This window comes from Carettochelys insculpta, chromosome 4 (assembly GCF_033958435.1).
Source record: "Carettochelys insculpta isolate YL-2023 chromosome 4, ASM3395843v1, whole genome shotgun sequence".
In the NCBI taxonomy this organism is placed as follows: Eukaryota; Metazoa; Chordata; order Testudines; family Carettochelyidae; genus Carettochelys; species Carettochelys insculpta.
Genome location: NC_134140.1, coordinates 101938196 through 101956720, shown reverse-complemented (window position 1 = coordinate 101956720; position 18525 = coordinate 101938196). Strand labels below are relative to the sequence as shown.

Sequence of the window (18525 nt, the reverse complement as noted above, 5' to 3'; positions counted from 1 at the left end):
CCCTATCAAATATGGGGTGTGGTACTATGATGACATGTGATGGTTGTAAGACTGAGCCTCAGTCATCTCTAACATTGTTTGCCAATGCAAGGCACAGTGCTGCTTTTGCAAAAAAGCAGACTCACTCACAATGGAGGGAAAATATGTAGAGAAAATAATAACCATGGACTTTACAGAAGTAACTATACTTATAAAAAAAAACACTTTTGTGATAGAGTAGCTATTAACTAGTATGGTCTGTTTTTTAAAATACTTTATTATTAAACTATGGAGTTCTCCTTTGTTGGGAAAACACTATCTGCTTTCAAACGTGTGCTTAATAATGTATAATCTGTCACAACTGCACAGCTAACACCACACTCCTTCACGTAGTTAAGCAGACCACCAATGAATAAGCCACGAAGCCCTACAGAGTCTGAGAACTCCTCTGCATGGTCCAGGAACCCCATGTAGGCAACACCAGATAATGCAGCACTGCATGATGGCTAGTAGATAGTTCTTTACAAGAAAAACTTGTTAGGTTAGCAGCTGTGGTAACAGATCCTTAAGCAGCTGTGGAGTGCAGTGGTGCGCTACGTAGAGGAGGAGAGGCCCCGAGGATAATTTTACTGTCACATAGGAACTTGTTTAAAGGACCAACTTTCCTTTTAATAAAAAAGTCCAGAAGTTTTGGGGAGAGGAGTAAATGCAGAATTGTCTGCAGCAAAGGCTGCTTATTTAGATGATTTTATACAGTTAACTTCAGTCTTAAACAAGGTATCGCATTTATTAATGCCCACAAAATGCTGCCAATACTTCGTTAGATCTCTTCCACCAGTGTAATATCCCCTATTGAGAAAAGAGGATAAGACACCTAGGTAACAGCTGGTATGAGTTAATGAGGTCAAGTTTTCTAGTAATATGAAACGTTTGAAATAAAAAATAAAATATCTTTTCAACAATTGGAGGTTCCCAAGAAAGTAAGTGTCTCCTTCACAGACAGAGGTCTATTTCAAGTGGCTAATACATGCATAATTATCACTGTTATGCTTAGTTGGGAAGTAGGCACTTAGATTGAACACCGATAGGAATCTTACTCCTTGGAAAGGCCAGACATAATATTTGTAATGCAGGCTGGAGAAGTCTCTGAAGATTTCTCTCTGACCTTAGGGTCATAGATGTTCCAGGAGTCATATGGTGTAGTGTGAAATGCTTGTCATGTGTATATGAATTCTGTGAATTCTGGTTATATGGGAGAATACTAAGTAAGCAACTTTTTGGTATTTGCCTCTTATTTAAGTGGTTTAATTCAAACAACGCTCTAGAAACTGATTTTCTTAATGAAAATGCTTTTCATCCCGAACACTTCTGAAAACTGTAAACAAATTTTGGACTATTCAAAACTCTATCCGCTGTCAAATCATGCATCTCTGAGATTACACACAGCAAACACCATTCTGAATGGAATATAGATTATGTACATTTAAATACATTCAGGTGTAAACTGTGGCTATTGATAAGTATTCACAAACTGCAACATAAATGTGGATACCATAAAACCTGTAGTTTTTATGGAACTAGAGCCATAAAGGGATCTAGGCACTTTAAGTCAACATTTAGGTGCCACTGAGAGCTGCAGAACCCTTTGCAGCTGACAATTAACTTTTGAAGCACCTAAAATCCCTAGGTAAAGTCTGGTAGGTGCCCATGGATATATCTACATTACATTGTAAACTAAACCCATGTGAGACATGGGTTTGTGGATTTGGTTTTTTCACACACACGCTTGAGCATTCACACTGAACTGAAAACTTGAGTTAATAGTTCCTAGACCTGGGTCACACAACCGTGCTAATGTGTCCATATAAAACTAGATGGATCATTTGACTCAGGTCTGTGACTTGAGCCACATCCACACTGACAGGGCTCCTATGACCCATGGCTGCCAGTGGCAGGGAGCATAGCCTCCCAAAGTGCCCTGACCTCCCTTCGTCCAGTAAACACTCAACTTTGGCACGGCTTAGGTCCCAAAGATCCCAGACCAGGGAGGTCCAACCTGTAGAAGCACTCATGGAATTGTGAAGAAAATGCATAGATGGTCTTGTGGCAGTGAGCATACAAATGATATTAGCTTTGAGGAGATATTTTATCATGCTCTCCTGCCTATCTAATGAAGAAGGTTTTGGGTTTGTTTCAGTCATGTATAGTCTATGTACCTTAATGTCACTTGCTGAAGGGCCCAAAGCTTAATCCTTGAGAAGAAATAACTTACTGCATTTTACTCAAATACATTCTATAATATTAAATGTAACCATATATGCATGCTCAAAAGCTATCATTATGTTGAATCAGCATTTTCATTTCTTTTTAAAACTCTTAGTCTATTAAGTTGCAGATTGTATATGGCAATAATGGAAAACAAAGTCGAGAAGGGCACTCTCGAATGCTGTTTCATTACTTTTATTAAATATTATATGTCCTCTGAAAACAAACAGTGAGACATATTATTTTGCAGCTCATTTTAAATCTAATTACTACTGGTTTGAATACCACTGACAATGTTAAGAACATAGAGAAAAATTGTTAGGAACTAAATTCTTATAAGGAATTCTTCTTATGCTTGTTCATGTCAATTCCATGATGTGTGCTTGTACCCCCGAATGGCTGCTGGAGAGTTGGCCCTTAGTGGCATCCTGAGAGCCAGTCTTAGCATCCAGTAATGACTGGAGCTCTCTTTGTACTCCATGCTAATCATAGGGATATTAATCTCAGATGCATCAGACCTGGGATGGGGGAGTTGATGTCAGTAATACCCAAGATCTCTGGTCACAGGAGATATTTTCCCTTCACAGAAGCGTCAGAGAACTCAACGCAATTTGCTTAGTAGGGTGATTTGCTTGGTCTGCCAGGTGTTTTTTCCTTACCTGTCAGACAAGGTGGCATGGGTCCTCACACACAATATGGCTTCAATATTCTATATCAACAAATGAGGAGCTCACTCCTTGGCCCTGTGTTAGGCGATGCAACAGTTCTGGGAATTCTGATCCAACGTGCAGTCCATCTCGAGGTATCACATTTTCCAGAGGACCAAAATACCATGTTGATCACCTCAGCAGACCCTTTTCCTCTTGCCTGAGTGATCTCTCCACCCAGAGGTGGTGAACAACATTGTCCACATTGTGGGTAACTCCTCAAGTAGATCTGTGAGCCCCCAGACAGGACAGGAAGGGTGTTTTTCCCTGCTGGTCATTGTTAAAATACATTGTGGATTATCTACTTCATCTACCACATCAAGACCTAGCTTCTTCATTGATTAAAGTCCATTTTATAGCTACCTCAGCCTTCCATACTTTGGTCCATGGTAGATAAGACCTCTCCCAGGAGATGATGATCAGGTTCCTGAAAGCGTTAGAGAGGTTCTACCGGAAGTTTGAAACCTGGTCCCCCATAGGAAGTTGAACCTGGTGCTCCTAAGACTCACAAGTCCACCCTTCAAACAGCTGGCTTCCTGTCATTTACTGCTTCTCTTGTGGAAGGTCTTTCTGATGGACCTTCGGTTCTTATCTCCGTGTTCCGCTATGTCATTGCGCAGCAGTCTTGGGACAATGCCAGCCTTGGCAGACCAGTGTTGCAGACTGCCTGTCTGTTAACTCCAAGCCCACCTGTGGGGATACTGCTTAGGAACCCCCTAGCATGGAACCAACATTAGCAAGCACTCAAAGAAGAAGAACAATGATTACCTGTCTTTTGTAACTTTGATGTGTTGCTCATGATCATTCCATGAGCTCCTCTCTTACCCCACTATTGTAATTGCTGGCAAGAAGGGAGTCAGAGGGCAAGGGGCTGTCAGCATCCCTTATACTGGCACATAACTCCAGGGGGTGCTAGGACTGCCCCCAACAGAGAGCTGCTGGAGAATCTTCCCTTAAGGTTGCGTGTGGGCACAAAGACAATTAGCTTGGAATGGCCGCGAGCAACACATCTGAAAGAAAAACAGCTATGACTGGTAGGTAACTGTTTTTCCTGGGGGTTGTCCCCACTGGTGAGACATGAGTGAGTTCCCAAACATCTGCGTTCTTGAAGATGTTACTTTTGGCAGTGCTCTCGTTGCTGTACATGAAATCTCTTTGTTTTGCACACAGAAGACAGAAGGTATGAATTCCAGAGAACCTACATTTTCACACCCTTTAGTTTCTGGAACTGATTGATTTTTTCCCCCTCCCAAGTAGAGGGAAAATACATTTTCATGTATGTATTGCCTTCCTTTTAAGGATAGGCCAACATCTGTTCACATCGGTTAAATAAACCTCTTTCTGTGAATGCCAGGGACAGAAATGATTTCAGAGTTATACAGACTGGCTTTGAAGTGGCTTGACATAAACAGGCAGAGATACTGTGAAACAGAAGAAGTGAATGGGATGATAATACCAAGCTATGGTACATGCTAGAGCTGGTCAGGACTTTTTACTTTTCGGGACAGAAGTTTAAACTTTTTTTTATTTTTATAAACTATTCTTTGAAAATGTTCAAGTTTTTGCTGAAAACTGAAACATTTCACATTTCAATTACTGAAAACCTAAATATGCTTTTGGTTTTCAATTGTGGCAAACTGAATAAAAACCTGTCTGTTTTTCTAGAGAAGCCATATTCCATATACTACTTGTTCAATGGAAATTTTTCCATCAACTGTGTTACCTACACAGTACAGTAAAAGTAAATGTAAAGAGACTGCTGTTCTAAATTCTGCCAGAAAACTTGCTACTCACAATCTCATGTTCTCATCTGTGACGCTTACAATGATTTAAATCACAAAACCTTAATATGTCTGGCCTTTCCAAGGGTTAGGATTCCTATCGGTGTCCAATCTAAGCACCTACTTCCCAAGTAAACATAACATTGATAATTATACATGTATTAGCCACTTGTCCAAGGTCACCCACAGGTCAGTGTAGGAGACAAATACAGAATTCTAAGATTGTTCATTTGTATGCCCTCTTCCCCTGTTAAGAAGCACAAATATCTTTGAAACTTCCTCCCCCCCTTATACAAACAGCAACAACTTTATTTCCTTGCATTGTTGGTGGACAGTCATGGTTCTCAAGTATCAATTAAAGCAAGTGGGCTGCACTTACCCTGGTATGGGTACGAATATGCATCTTTAGTCCATCATTCTTGCTGAATGCCTTGTCACAGTAAGGACACTGATAAGGGCGCTCACCTGAAAATCAAAGATGCATCAGAGTCAACAAATGTAGCTAGAAGGAAGAAAGCACTGCCTCAGTTCAGCAAAGCAGCACAGCATGGTTGTGTCCAACATTTTTCTGTGTTACTGTTCATGTTCACTTCAAAACACAGAGACAGCGATCTGAGACTTGGGGGAAGAACCCATACAGAACAAAAGATCTGTTTGGATAGCATGTGAGGCTGGATCAAAGTATCACTTTCAGCTGCTTGATTTTGTCATGAAATATGAATACATGCAGAGAGGGACATTTTTAGAACTGCAGTCCTGGTGACAACTGTGCTAACATGAATTCTATTGTGGCAAGTACATGGTCACTTTTATGGTTAGTCATTAACTGTTCTCAAAAATACAGTCCTTGTCCCTCCGTTCACATCTGTTCATCATTAGAACCATCTGGGTAGCACAAGCCAATTTAATTACAAAACCCACTTCTGTTCATTTGTTGCATTTAACTAAAAGAATGCCAGCAAGACCTTCTCTCTAGGAGGCACACCATCTTGTGTGAGGTGCCCAACGACCTCAGTGGAAGTAAAGAGGACTCAGCGCCTCACAAGGTGCCTTCTGTACTCACAGGGTTGGACACTTAACTCTGATGTAAACCAGGATTGTTTCTCCTAACTTCAGTAGAGTCACTATGAATTTATACTTTGTAACTCAGAAAGGCTGGGGTATTCATACCCACGCACTAGAGGTTTTCTGTAATAACTCCATAATTTAAAAATAGTTATTAAGATTTACAATTTCTTAATTAATTTGTTCTCCAAGTATTGTAGACGATCTCCTGGAATAAGACTCTAGCATCGAGGCTAACTGCACACAAAAGGCGTCTCAACACAATGAGATTGCTTTGCTCACAAAACACAGTTTTTCAACAAGCTAATAATGCATGCTAACTCATTTTCTAACAAAACAGAATCTGTTCTGGCAAATCATATTGCTAACTGGACAATAATGCCCTTCAGCAGGTCTAGAAAAAAAATCAGTTCATAAAGTATTTGTGGGCACGCAGAGCTTTGCCACATTGCAAGCATTTTACAAACGTTAACTGACTCTCACAGCAAGCCAGTAAGGTAGGTAAGCAAAAGATTAATGTAAATATGAGAAAATTCAGAACCAATTGCAATGATACGCTCAAAGCCAGAGAGCAAATGAAGGACAGGGGAAGTTTTATACTTTACTTAAGACGCGCTGGCTACGTCTACACTATGAGTGAAGTTTGACTTTATTAAAATTGATTTTTTAACACTGGGTTTTATAAATATGAATTTGAGCATCCTCACCTTCCCACAGGCTCCCCACAGATTTGATTTATTGCTGCCACATGCAAGTTGCCAAACATCAACTGTTGCAGCAGTGTATTATGGGAACCTATCCCACGGTCCCCTGTGTCCTGTAGCATTCTGGGTATTTTCACTGGTGCAGCATGGGAAAAAAAATGACCCAACGTGGCTGTGTGTATCTAACAACATCTTCCTACATTTTATTTCCCTCATTCCCCTGCCGTGTTATGCAAACATCCCTTTTCCAGGCAGAATCTTGCTTGTATAAGTGATTTGTTTTTATAAGTGGGGGAGGGGAGTGGTAGCAAAGCAGTTAGAGCAGTCGCCTGCTGAACCCAGGGCTCAATGTTTTCATAAGAAGGTATTCCCACTCCAGATCAGTGATCTGGAATGGATTAACCCATAACTCTGAAAAGAAATTCTGAGCCAAAGCCCATTGAAATCAATGGGATTCTTTTCACTGACTTCTATGACCTTTGGATCATACCGAGGTATTGTGCTGTCACATTTTTTTCTTGATGCTCCAGAATCTAACAATGTATGTCTAAATACACATGCGCATTGCACTGCAAATGCAAATGGCCCATTAAATCAGTTGTGGTCCCTTTAGTCACTCCAGGCCTTACGCTGCTTCTACACATGCCACCTCTGATGGTAACAAGGCAATCTGAAGCATGCTAATGAGGTGCCAATGTGCATATTCAGCACCTCATTAGCCTAATGGCAGCCATGTGAATTTTGAAGTGCAGACTTTGAATTGCAGATTAACAGTGTAAATGGGGGGGGTCTTCGAAATAAGCACCCCACTTCAACATTCCCTTACTCTGATCTAGTTCTGTGGGAGTAAGGGAATGTCGAAGGTTTATGCCAATCATCTTAGCCGCCAGGGGAGACTTCCCCCACAATGGCAGCAAGCCCCCCCAAAATCTTTCCTGCCCTTGGAGCCCTAACCATGCACAATCCAGGACATGGTGCTGCCTGGCAGCATGGTCAGCACCAAATGGCAGGCACAGCCTTTTATTGGGTCAGGGGCTACCCATGTGATGTGGCTGAGCGTGGGAAAGGCCCCAACTGTGTGGCACCTGTGGGGGACGGAGCGGGGGTTAACATCCAAATGTAAACTGCTGAGAAGAAGTTTCTCAGCCTCTTATGCAAGCATGACCCCCACAACAGCCTTGCTGCCACATGGTGCAGCGGAGCAGCAGCTGGCGCCAGGCACCACAGAAAAAAATACCGAGTATAGAGTCAGAACCACGAACTCTGGGCTGGGGCTATTTGTAATGGGTAGATGCGCTCACAGTGCTAATAGCAAGGAGAGAAAGACATTTCTCAGGCTCTCGTACAAACATGACCTCACAGCCACAGCCTTCCTGGTCCCAATGTGAAATTCACGGTCTTCCTGTTACCTAATTCCCGCCCACCCGAGAACAGCGGCCAGAGCAGAGCAGTGAGGGGCACTGTGGGTTACATATGGGCAGCTCTGGAGGCTAATAAATTCAATTTTAAGACATGGCGCTTCCACACTGGCCTTTAATCCAACTTCCGAATTCAAGCTTGACACTACACCCATCAGGTACTGACAATATTGTAATATTGTTCTTAGTGCTCCCTAAATTGAGCTAATGGTATTTACCGTGAAGACAGCCACATGGTTATATCGAACTGCCTTAAATCAAATTGATCCCCTAGTGCAGATGCAGCCTCTGTCCATGGACCATTCCTTCTGACTTGGAGCAAGACAGACCTCCTCCCACCTCTTTTCAGGCCTTCAATTCACTCTCTGAGGTGTTCACCCTTGGCAAACGGACGTTGGAAGTCTGAGTTAAAGAACCGGAAAAGCATGTGCTGGAGCCAGTGTAGAGACGTAGTTCTTTAAAGTGACACACTTGGATTACATCACAGCTGACCCACTGGGTATCACTACTGCATGTACAGCTTTCTCATACAGAGCCAGAGAGGCCTACTCTCGAGTAAGGGTTGTATAACTGTGCCTTTGATAGGCAGCCCATTCTTTAGTGCCCATGGGGACAGCAGATCACACCTCAGTGGAAACAACAGAAATAAAGGCAATGGAGTGGTTGAGAAATGCAAACACTCCTCTCTCCTCCACCCTGCCTTATCTTATTACGTACAAATGTATAGATCTGGCAAAGTATTTTTTAACAAGGCTGCTGTGTGACTTTGTGTGTTCTGAATTAGACGTTTCATATCTGTTTGAAACACGACACTATCTCTCATGACCCCCATGTCCCTAATTCATGCCGTGAGCCTTCAAACTCTGTAGGAGCTGCTGGTGCTCAAACATTTAATTAATCCAGCTGACATTTTTATGTTTTAAAGCTTTTGTATTTTGAAGGTAAAGTCTGCAGAGGTCTGTAAGAAGATGAGTGCTGACAGCTAAGCACTACCCCCCACCACTCTCACAGAGGAAGGTTTTTACTTACAGGGATAGCTTTGAGCTGGTCTGAAATCTATTAATACTGTCCTTCCAAAATTAATCATGCTGTTTATGGTTCTTGATGAATAGATGTTTAACAGCTTTCAGCAGACGCCAGTAGAGGGCAACACAGTGACTTTATATCAGCATGTTGTATCTGATAGATCCAGACTCTGGCCACTGTAAATTTGCACCTTACGATAGGCGGCACAGGCTTCCAATCTACTATTTACCATTCAACAGACATGGAAACTGTGGGCTGATGTGGGGGAGGGACAAAGTCATTATAGGCTAGCGCTTTACTGAATTATACAATTGTCTTCACATCTATAACTATAGTATCAGTAACATAAAACATCTTTAAATCCCAACTAATCTTATGCTTATTCTTTCTTTTATTGTTTCTGTCCCCTTTAAATTTTCTAGAACATTTCATCTGTATGCTCAGAATATGAACACACCTCTATTTATTTGCTCTTATGTGAGCAATTGGCCATTTTAGGAGGTCATTAACTCAAACCAGGACAAATTCCAATTAAATCATCCCAGTCAGAGCATTGTCAAACTGGGACTTAAAAACCTCTAGGGATGGAGATTTTACCACCTCTCTAGGTAATTTATTCCAGTGCTTCACCAACCTTCTGGTGAAATAGTTTTTCCTAATAGTCAAGCTAAATCTCTTCCACTGCAGCTTAAGACCCTAGCTCCTCGTTCTGTTAAGGTTATTCAGGTTTAATGATGGGTCCTACTCAACCCAAATTTGAATCTAAAACTAGAATCTTTAAAATCCTAATCTCTTTGTCCTGAGTCGCAAATATTCGTGTATGTACACGTGTGTTCATCTGAGAGTGTGTGTGTGGTGAATGAAAAATTTTGTCACATTATAAAATTATTACATGCTTCCTCTCTCAATGGCTCCGGTCTTGAATAAATGAAACTTGATTTGAATTTCAAGGTTTGGCATGTATGCAGTCCTCAAGCCTCAGTATACTTGGCCAAAATTTTCTCATCTTGCTTTGGATTAGACTGTGCCAGACTTTCACAAAAGAATTCCAATAGTGGAACCCTTAATGAGACTATCTGAGTGAATAGGTTCATTTTAACCTGTGTAAAGATTGAACAATCACCCCCATTTTTGCATCTACTGGCTAAATTTCAAGTTGTTCTAAAAGAGGAAAAACAACTTGGTTCCAAGGCATATTAAAAAACAAACAAAAAACACCCTATATATTTCTGGTGCAGGTGCCTCTTAAGCCTTTCTCCTGATGCTGTATTTCATACTGGAATGTATCTTATGTCTTTAAATTAAAGGTGACTTCACTCTGAGAAAGTTAAGGAGTGTTAGTCATTAAAATAGGAGACGAAAAGGCTAGATAATAAATGTTACTGGGAAGGTGACATTATCCATCTTTGTTTTGGGATTTGTCTCTAATAAATCAAAAACCACCAAGAATCAAATGTAAAAACTGAAATTCCAAACCTAGCTTCAAATCAATTCAGCCACAATAAATACTTGGAGATTTACAGGTGTGAATCATCTCTGATCAGGAAGGGAATTGATCTGTTTTGTTTGTGGAAGAGGAGATTAAAAAATAACATGAATAATGTTAGAAAACAGAAATCTTCAATAATTCATGTTTGTCCAGGTCTTGCACCTCCACTTCTTTTCTCCTCTCTTTACCAAAAAATTACAATCTTAACAAGAAATAAAGATTTGTAAGGGATACTGTACACTCATGTTTCTTTTCTTTGTTAGATACACTGCTAGGAAGACTGGTATTGAGATACTGGGTAAATACGCTAGTTGTGCCACCACATTGAGGAGAATCTCCTGGGTAGAATGTTTGAGACCGGCTAATGGTAAAAATAAAACTTTTCAGGGTCAGCATGTTGGAGGCAGATTAATGTATTGTTTTGTTTGTGATACTCTCATTGTTCTTTGCAGTAAACAACTAATTTAAAGTTTTTAAAACACTGGTCTCTTTCATTTAACTTTTTATGTATAAAAGAGAAAAATGGTTGTTGGCAAACATCCTTCCCATCCCCCAATATTTACCTACTAAAGTATCTGTTTGGATACATCTAATTTGTAAAACATTTGTGACAAAAGCCAATTTTTAACAAACAAAAAACCTTTCCACACTCTCATGCCTCTGTTTTCGTAACAGGAATTTTGATTTTTTTTTTTTTACACTGACAGCTGATACTCTGCTAGTAAACCCCATATGAGCCAAGGTGATTTGTGTATCATAGGATGAACATTGTGGGAGGTTTCCCCACATTCAATTCACCAGACAGTTTCTATATCCAACCATATTACATTTGATAGCCTCCCTCGGGGGTTGGACTCGATGACCTCCTGAAGTCTCTTCCAGGCCTATGATTCTATGATCCATAGAAAACATGCTCAAAATAATTTTATATATATGAAATTATATCTGACACCCAAAATAACTAAATAAGAAAATAGCAGCTGTCTCGCTAAAAAGAGAACAAGACACTTGAGTGACATAAATATAGTAAATGGTGATGATTTCCCTCCACTTACTTTCATTGACTGTCACATCCCAATGTTCAAAGTCAAAATTGATGTTTTAAAATTTCTCTGACAAAACCCTCAGACAAGCAACAAGAGCATTTGGAATCAATTCAAAGTCTAGACCAGGCATGTTCCATTCAGCTCTGCTCCCAGCCCGGCTACAGCCCTTGTGCACAGGGCTCTGGCTCTGGGCTGCAGCCGCTGGCACCATACTCAGGGCCCTGGCTACCAGCCATAGCTGCTCCTGCGCTCTTTCACAGCTGTGGACTCAGTCTCCACCCACCACACCCCCTTGGAGCCACAGCTGATAGGGGTAAATAAGATTGTGAGGGCATGAGGTAGACAGCTGGGGACCACTGGGCTAGATGTTTCAGGCTGTGGGTACACTAAGAGATAAAATAGAATTTATTAATATCGATTTTGTAACTCTGGAGTTTAGAGATTTGATTTTGACTATTCTCATCTCCCCACACGCTCTTCATAAAGTCAACTCATTGCTGCCACACTCAAACTGGCAAACTGACTGTTGCAGTAGTGCATTGTGGGAACCTATCCCACAGTTCCCTCATCCCCGCGACATTCTAGGAATGCTTGCTGATCTTTGACATCATCTTCCCACATTGCCTTTTCCTCATTCCCCTCCCATGCTAACCGTTCTTCCCATCAGAAGGAAGGCAAAGTAGGGCATCCACAGAGATGGCAAAAAAAGTTAACAGAAATCTCTTTCTTCCGTAACTTAATTCTCAACTGGCAATCCACTGACTGTCCTCCCTCCCATGATTGTATCCGATCCCTGAAAATAACACAGGGACCCTGACTGCATTCTCAATGTTAGAAGAAAGAGGACAGAGAAGTCTAGGAAAAAAGATCTTTGTCTTCCATCTTCATGACACAGACATTGCCAACACGAATGATGGCAGTGAAATCTCAAACACTGAACTTATAACGGAAACAAGAATCTCAGCTTGCCCTCCCCCCTGTGTTTGGGGTGTGTGTGTGTGTGTGAAAACATGAAGACAGATAGGAACTGTAAGGAAAAGAATATTCTAACAGAAATATCAAAGCAGCAGATGTCTGAAAAGGACAGCAAGCTCCCAAAACTATTTTTGGCGGCGGCGGCGGGGGGGGGGGGGGGGGGGGCTGTGGTCTGCGGGTGCAGAGCTGGTTGAAATGTTGAAGTAATTGACGTAGTCCTCTGACTATCTTAGCCACCAGGAGAGACTTTCCTCTGGTGGCAGCAAGTCCCCGAGTACATTAGCCACTGGGGAGAACTTCCCCCCCGTGGCAGCAAGCCCCAAGGGTCCCTTGCTATGGACATGGGGGGGTTTCAGTGAGGGGCCAGTTGAATTAGTCTCCTGAATATCTTAGCTGCCAGGGAAAACTCCCCTCCGATGGCAGCAAGCCCTCGAGTATCTCAGCCACTTGGGGGGTGGGGAGACTTCCCCCTGCCGGCAGCGAGCCCCACCATTCCCTTGCTAGGGACGTGGGGAGGTTTAGTGGGGGGCCAGTTGAATTAGTCCCCCGAATATCTTAGCTGCTGGGGAAGACTTACCCCCAGGTGGCTGCAAGCCCCTGAAATTCTTTCCCACCTTCATATCCCTAACAATGTGCAAGCCAGTATATGGTACTTCCTGGAAGCATGGTCAGCACCGAACTGCAGGCACATCCTTCTGTTGGACTGGGGGCTATCCACGTGCCATGGCTGAGTGTGGGAAAAACCCCAACTGCGTGGCGCCTGTAAGGGAGGGAAGGGAGTTTGCGTACAAATGTAAACTGCTGAGAAGAAGTTTCTCAGCCTCTTACGAAGCACGACCCCCACAACGGCCTTGCTGCCACATGATGCGGCAGATCAGTGGCTGGCGCCAAGCAGCACAGAAAAAAAATACCAGGTGCAGAGACAGAACCACAAATTCCCTGCCAGGGTTGTCTGTAATGGGTAGATAAGCTCATAGCGCTAATAGCAAAGAAAGAAAGACATTTCTCAGGCTCTCATACAAACACGACCCCACAGGCTTCTTGGTCCTGATGCGAAATTCATGGTCTTCCTGTTACCTAATTCCAGTGTACTTGGAGAGCAGCAGCCAGAGCACAGCACTGACAGGCATTGTGGGTTACATACAGTACACCTATGGGGGCTAATAAATTTCATATTAAACACATGGTGCTTCCACACTGGCCTTTAATTGAACTTTTGAATTCAAGCTTTACACTATACCCATCGGGTACTGACGATATTGTGATACCGATATCAGTGCTCCCTACATCGAGCTAATGGTATTTAAAGGGAAGACAGTCATGTGGTAATATCGAGCTAACTGCCTTAAATTCTAATTTATCCTGTAGTGTAGATGCAGCCTCAGCTGAGATTGTGACAACTTAAAAACACATAATAGGGGGGAATTCCACCCTGAAAAATTTACAATCTAATTAGACAAGAGAAAAAGCAGGAAGGGAAACCGGGAAACAGAGACAACATCCAGAATTATGACATCTGATTAAAGAGTTCCTATAGACACGATGCCTCAATCTTATGAGAATCTCCATTCACTTAGGTTAGCAAAAAAAAAAGGATAATATCAATACTTTAAAGCAGTTTTCAGTGCTTACTTTGTTTTTAGACATTCACAGTTATGCAACACTCTGGCAGATATTGAGATTCAAAAAGTTATAAACTGTTAATGCACAAATTGACCACATAATGGGTTAAATATACACAATAAATATCCTAATATCAAACTCTAGCTCTCAAGCAGAATGTTCTTATTTTGCCTATCTGTAAATTTCAGTCGTCGTCAATAGAAGTATTGTTTTCAGATTGTATACGTGGACGTGCAGTGAAATTATTTTTTACTGACAGTTACTAATAAAAAAATCAAATATATCCTAGCCTAATTACATTTCCCTGGCACTCATTTGATTTAATTTCACTTTAAAAAAATTAATATCAATCCATGAAATGCTTCTAATGTATGTTCTCTCACTGATAGTTGATTCCTCATTATGTTACATGAGGATCCAGCCTTACGTTATCCTTCCAGAGTTTTACTGAAGCGCGTGTCTTTTTACTGATTAATTTAGAAAATGATAGAGCTGTAGCACAAATGTAGCAGACAATACGTTTGAAAATATGAGCCCTGAATACTGGTTCAGTTGAGGATTTTGCGCTCTGGGCCCACCGAACTCAGAGGCAGCCTTTCCACTGATTCCAGTGAGCACTGGATCAGGCTCAATGTGCTCCCATCTAAAATTAATTTTCTACTTTTAAAATAATTTAGCAAAAAATTACTTTTAAGGATCCAATCCTGCCCAGTGTTGAAGTTGTTTAGACCCTTCCACAGAGCACTTTGAACTTGAAGGATCAACTCATAGGCTGTCTACACTAGATGGTTTCGTCACCAAAACATTAGGGAGAGTCCAGATTCCCAAGGCATTCTGTTGGCTATAAATTGACAGAACACAGCACTTTTGTTGATAGTCTTATCCTGCTCTCCATGAGATGAAATTCCTCTCTTGGCCAAAAGCTGGTCTGGATGTTCTGTGGGGGCCCTCTGTCGACAGACAAAGGTTCTGGGACACTAGGCTGCTCTGTCTGCTGTGCTTCTGGCTGGCCTTTTTGTCAAGAGAGCAGCCGGGCAGTCTGGCTGTTCTCTGTCTACAGTGGACGGCTCTCGCAACCCGCTTGGCAATTTGGCCAAGATTTGTCGACAGAAGTTTCGTCAGAGGATATCTTCTGACAAATACTTCTGTTGACAATTCACTGTAATCTTTACAGTCTTACCAATGCCCTGAACTTATCTTCTTAAGATTACTACAGAGGGGGATTTCAAGAATACTTATAAGAGGAGATTTTGAAAGGGACTTTGTTAAACTGCAGCTCTGAAGTTCCCTAGGTTTAAATACCTGACTTGAGAGCAGCCTAAAGTTGATTAGAGTTTAAAAAGAAATCCATCACCACACAATTCTAGTAGAATGGAGAAACGGTGAAGCACCAGGGACATCTGGATCACATATGCAACACCCCCTACCAGGTGATCAATAGGGCAGTCAAGAAAGGGAGTTGTAAGAGCCCTTTTTAGTCAGAGATCATGTGGGGTGATGACAGAATTCAACAGCAAGTTGAGATGGGCAAGAGGTTAAAAGACAGAACAAAACTGTAATCTGTGGCATATGCTTAGAATTGTATCCGCCATGGTGAGCCTCTCTACTTTACATGTGTACCCTATATTGCTGCTGTTCCACACACTGAACTGATGGTGACTCCTTGGGGCTATGGAGGCTCCTAGGTCCGGTAAAATCCAGAGCCCTGCCCTCAACCAGCCACTCAGTTCCTGGTGCGGCTGCCCCACAGTGGGCATTCCCCAGTATAACATTCCCTGCTAGCGGGCCTCTCTCTTTCTATTCCAGGCATATCCAATTGTCCTAGAACAGCCAAACCCTTACCCTGCTGTAAGTTATGGTAAGAGGAAGCTATACACAAAATTTGGTGGTCCTAACTCTTACTCCTTTAGGAGGAGTTCTTGAATAGATACAGAGAGATGGATGGACAGACAAGCTCTCTCAAAAACAGGAGGAGATATACACAGGGTGAGAGAAAGAGAAAAAAAATGGTAATTAAGAAATGATCTGCTGTCTACTGATATCAATGCACAGCACCCATTAACTTCAACAAAAAATAGAACAAAAATCACCAAACAGGTGGATTTATTTTGTGAAGATTAAATGCTTAATATTGTTTTTTCTAGCACTTTTCCAACTTCCAAATACTTATCACTTATGGGCTACGTCTACACGTGCACCCAACTTCGAAATAGCTTATTTCGATGTTGCGACATCGAAATAGGCTATTTCGATGAATAACGTCTACACGTCCTCCAGGGCTGGCAACGTCGATGTTCAACTTCGACGTTGCTAAGCCCAACATCGAAATAGGCACAGCGAGGGAACGTCTACACGCCAAAGTAGCACACATCGAAATAAGGGAGCCATGCACAGCTGCAGACAGGGTCACGGGGCGGACTCAACAGCAAGTCGCTCCCTTAAAGGGCCCCTCCCAGACACACTTTCATTAAACAGTGCAAGATACACAGAGCCAACAACTAGTTGCAGACCCTGTATATGCAGCACGGACCCCCAGCTGCAGCAGCAGCAGCCAGAAGCCCTGGGCTAAGGGCTGCTGCCCACGGTGACCACAGAGTCCCGCAAGGGCTGGAGAGAGAGTATCTCTCAACCCCCCAGCTGATGGCCGCCATGGAGGACCCAGCAATTTCGACGTTGCGGGACGCGGATCGTCTACACGTCCCTACTTCGATGTTGAACGTCGAAGTAGGGCGCTATTCCCATCCCCTCATGGGGTTAGCGACTTCGACGTCTCGCCGCCTAACGTCGATTTCAACTTCGAAATAGCGCCCAACACGTGTAGACGTGACGGGCGCTATTTCGAAGTTACTGCTGCTACTTCGAAGTAGCGTGCACGTGTAGACGCAGCTATGCTGTGCAGAGTAAAATGATATACTGACTCACAGAAGACAAAAAAGTCATTGCAAGTAAGGTGCAATTTTCCATTTACCCAATTTTACAGTTATGGTGTCAAATCTTCATATGTGCCTAAGATCAATAAGCATTTTGAGATGGTTACCACCGGATACTAGCAAGGCCAAATTGCACAATACCAAATAGGTCAGTATTCACGCAGTGAGTTTGGCCAGCCCCGGTAACTAACTGTTTTGTTCACAAACCCTGTAATTGGGCTCAGTGGATAAAACAGACAATAAATGAAGGATTTTTTTATCCTTTCACTATCCAAATATTTTGCTTATTTGGGGCATTATCAATCATTTAAAATGGATCATTGAATGTTCAGGGCTTGATGTTTTGAATGATACAACACAGTCTTCCCAATATTTCTGGCTTCCATTGGGTACCAGAACCAATAAAGCCAATTTTTTGTGTAGTTATATACCCTGAGCTCAGCTGGATGTAAGGGTTGGGGTTATATTCCCTCACTGGAGTGAGAAAAGATAACTTGCATTGAGACATATTGGTTACATTACCAGCTAAAGATGGAGAAAAGGTCTTTAACTGTGGTCCATTAAGAGGTATTTCTTGGACTGGAAGTTTCTTTTGAAAGGACCTGTACTTCCTACTCTCTAATCAGGACTCTTGGACACAATCTGAAACACAAGTACCCAAGTATTTCTGTAGTTTGCTTTTGCTCTCCCGATTAGAAGAACAGAGAACCTCTGTGTTTCTGGATGTTCCCTAGCCAGGAGGCAATATGTGTATATTCTTGACTACAAGGGAGGATCATAATTGCTTTTTGAGTCAACCTACTGTGTTGCTTACTCTCAGGCAAAATTAGAACTACCAAAAGCAAAATCCTGAAAAACTGTTCCTTCTCAAAAACAGAAAAGGAATCAGGTTGTTTTAGTTTAGACCTTTTAGTATTTTTCCTTTTTCATGTTCTCGGCCATCCGTTATTCTCAAGCATCTGATGGACATTCTTACAAGTGACAAAGTCGGTTCTTGGTGATTTGTAGTTTAATTTTGCAAACTGAAAAGGTTTGATGAGTCTAGACTGAATGTCAGTTAAGAATCCACCCTGGATGAGCCATCAAAAACCTTCATGATACGGTAGGAGTTTCAACGGTCAATCAGGCATTACATTTCTACAGAAATCAATAAGATATTGATAACCAAATTATTAACCACACGTAGAATCTGAATAGTTCATAATTTTCACCACTATCATACCACCATTTCTTAAAAAGAACAAGAACAAACCAATTTTGACTTTTTGCACCTATCAGAGGAATGAAGTGATTTACTTCCCAAAAAAGGCAAATTAAAATGTATGACCTACATCCTGCTGGTATTATTTTATTATACACATTAATTAATTTATTAGATCAAATGAGTTACACACCTAAAGAAGTTCCTTGCATTTAAAAAAAACTATTCTAAGAATATATCTTTCTCCTCCACCACTAGTTGACAACAAGAAGCTGACAGCATCATGAGATTTTACAGACAGAAGTCTCGCAAGGAG

At 41.8% G+C, this 18525-nt stretch overlaps 1 protein-coding gene across 1 annotated transcript in view; it reads right to left on the bottom strand.

The window, feature by feature from the left end:
- The window catches only part of PRDM5 (PR/SET domain 5), a 139515-nt gene that overhangs the window by 22656 nt on the left and 98334 nt on the right, over positions 1-18525 (bottom strand). Inside the window, exon 14 of the mRNA XM_074993382.1 lies at positions 5112-5197. Coding sequence (XP_074849483.1) covers positions 5112-5197 — 86 coding nt within the window. The remainder of the gene's footprint in view (positions 1-5111; positions 5198-18525) is intronic.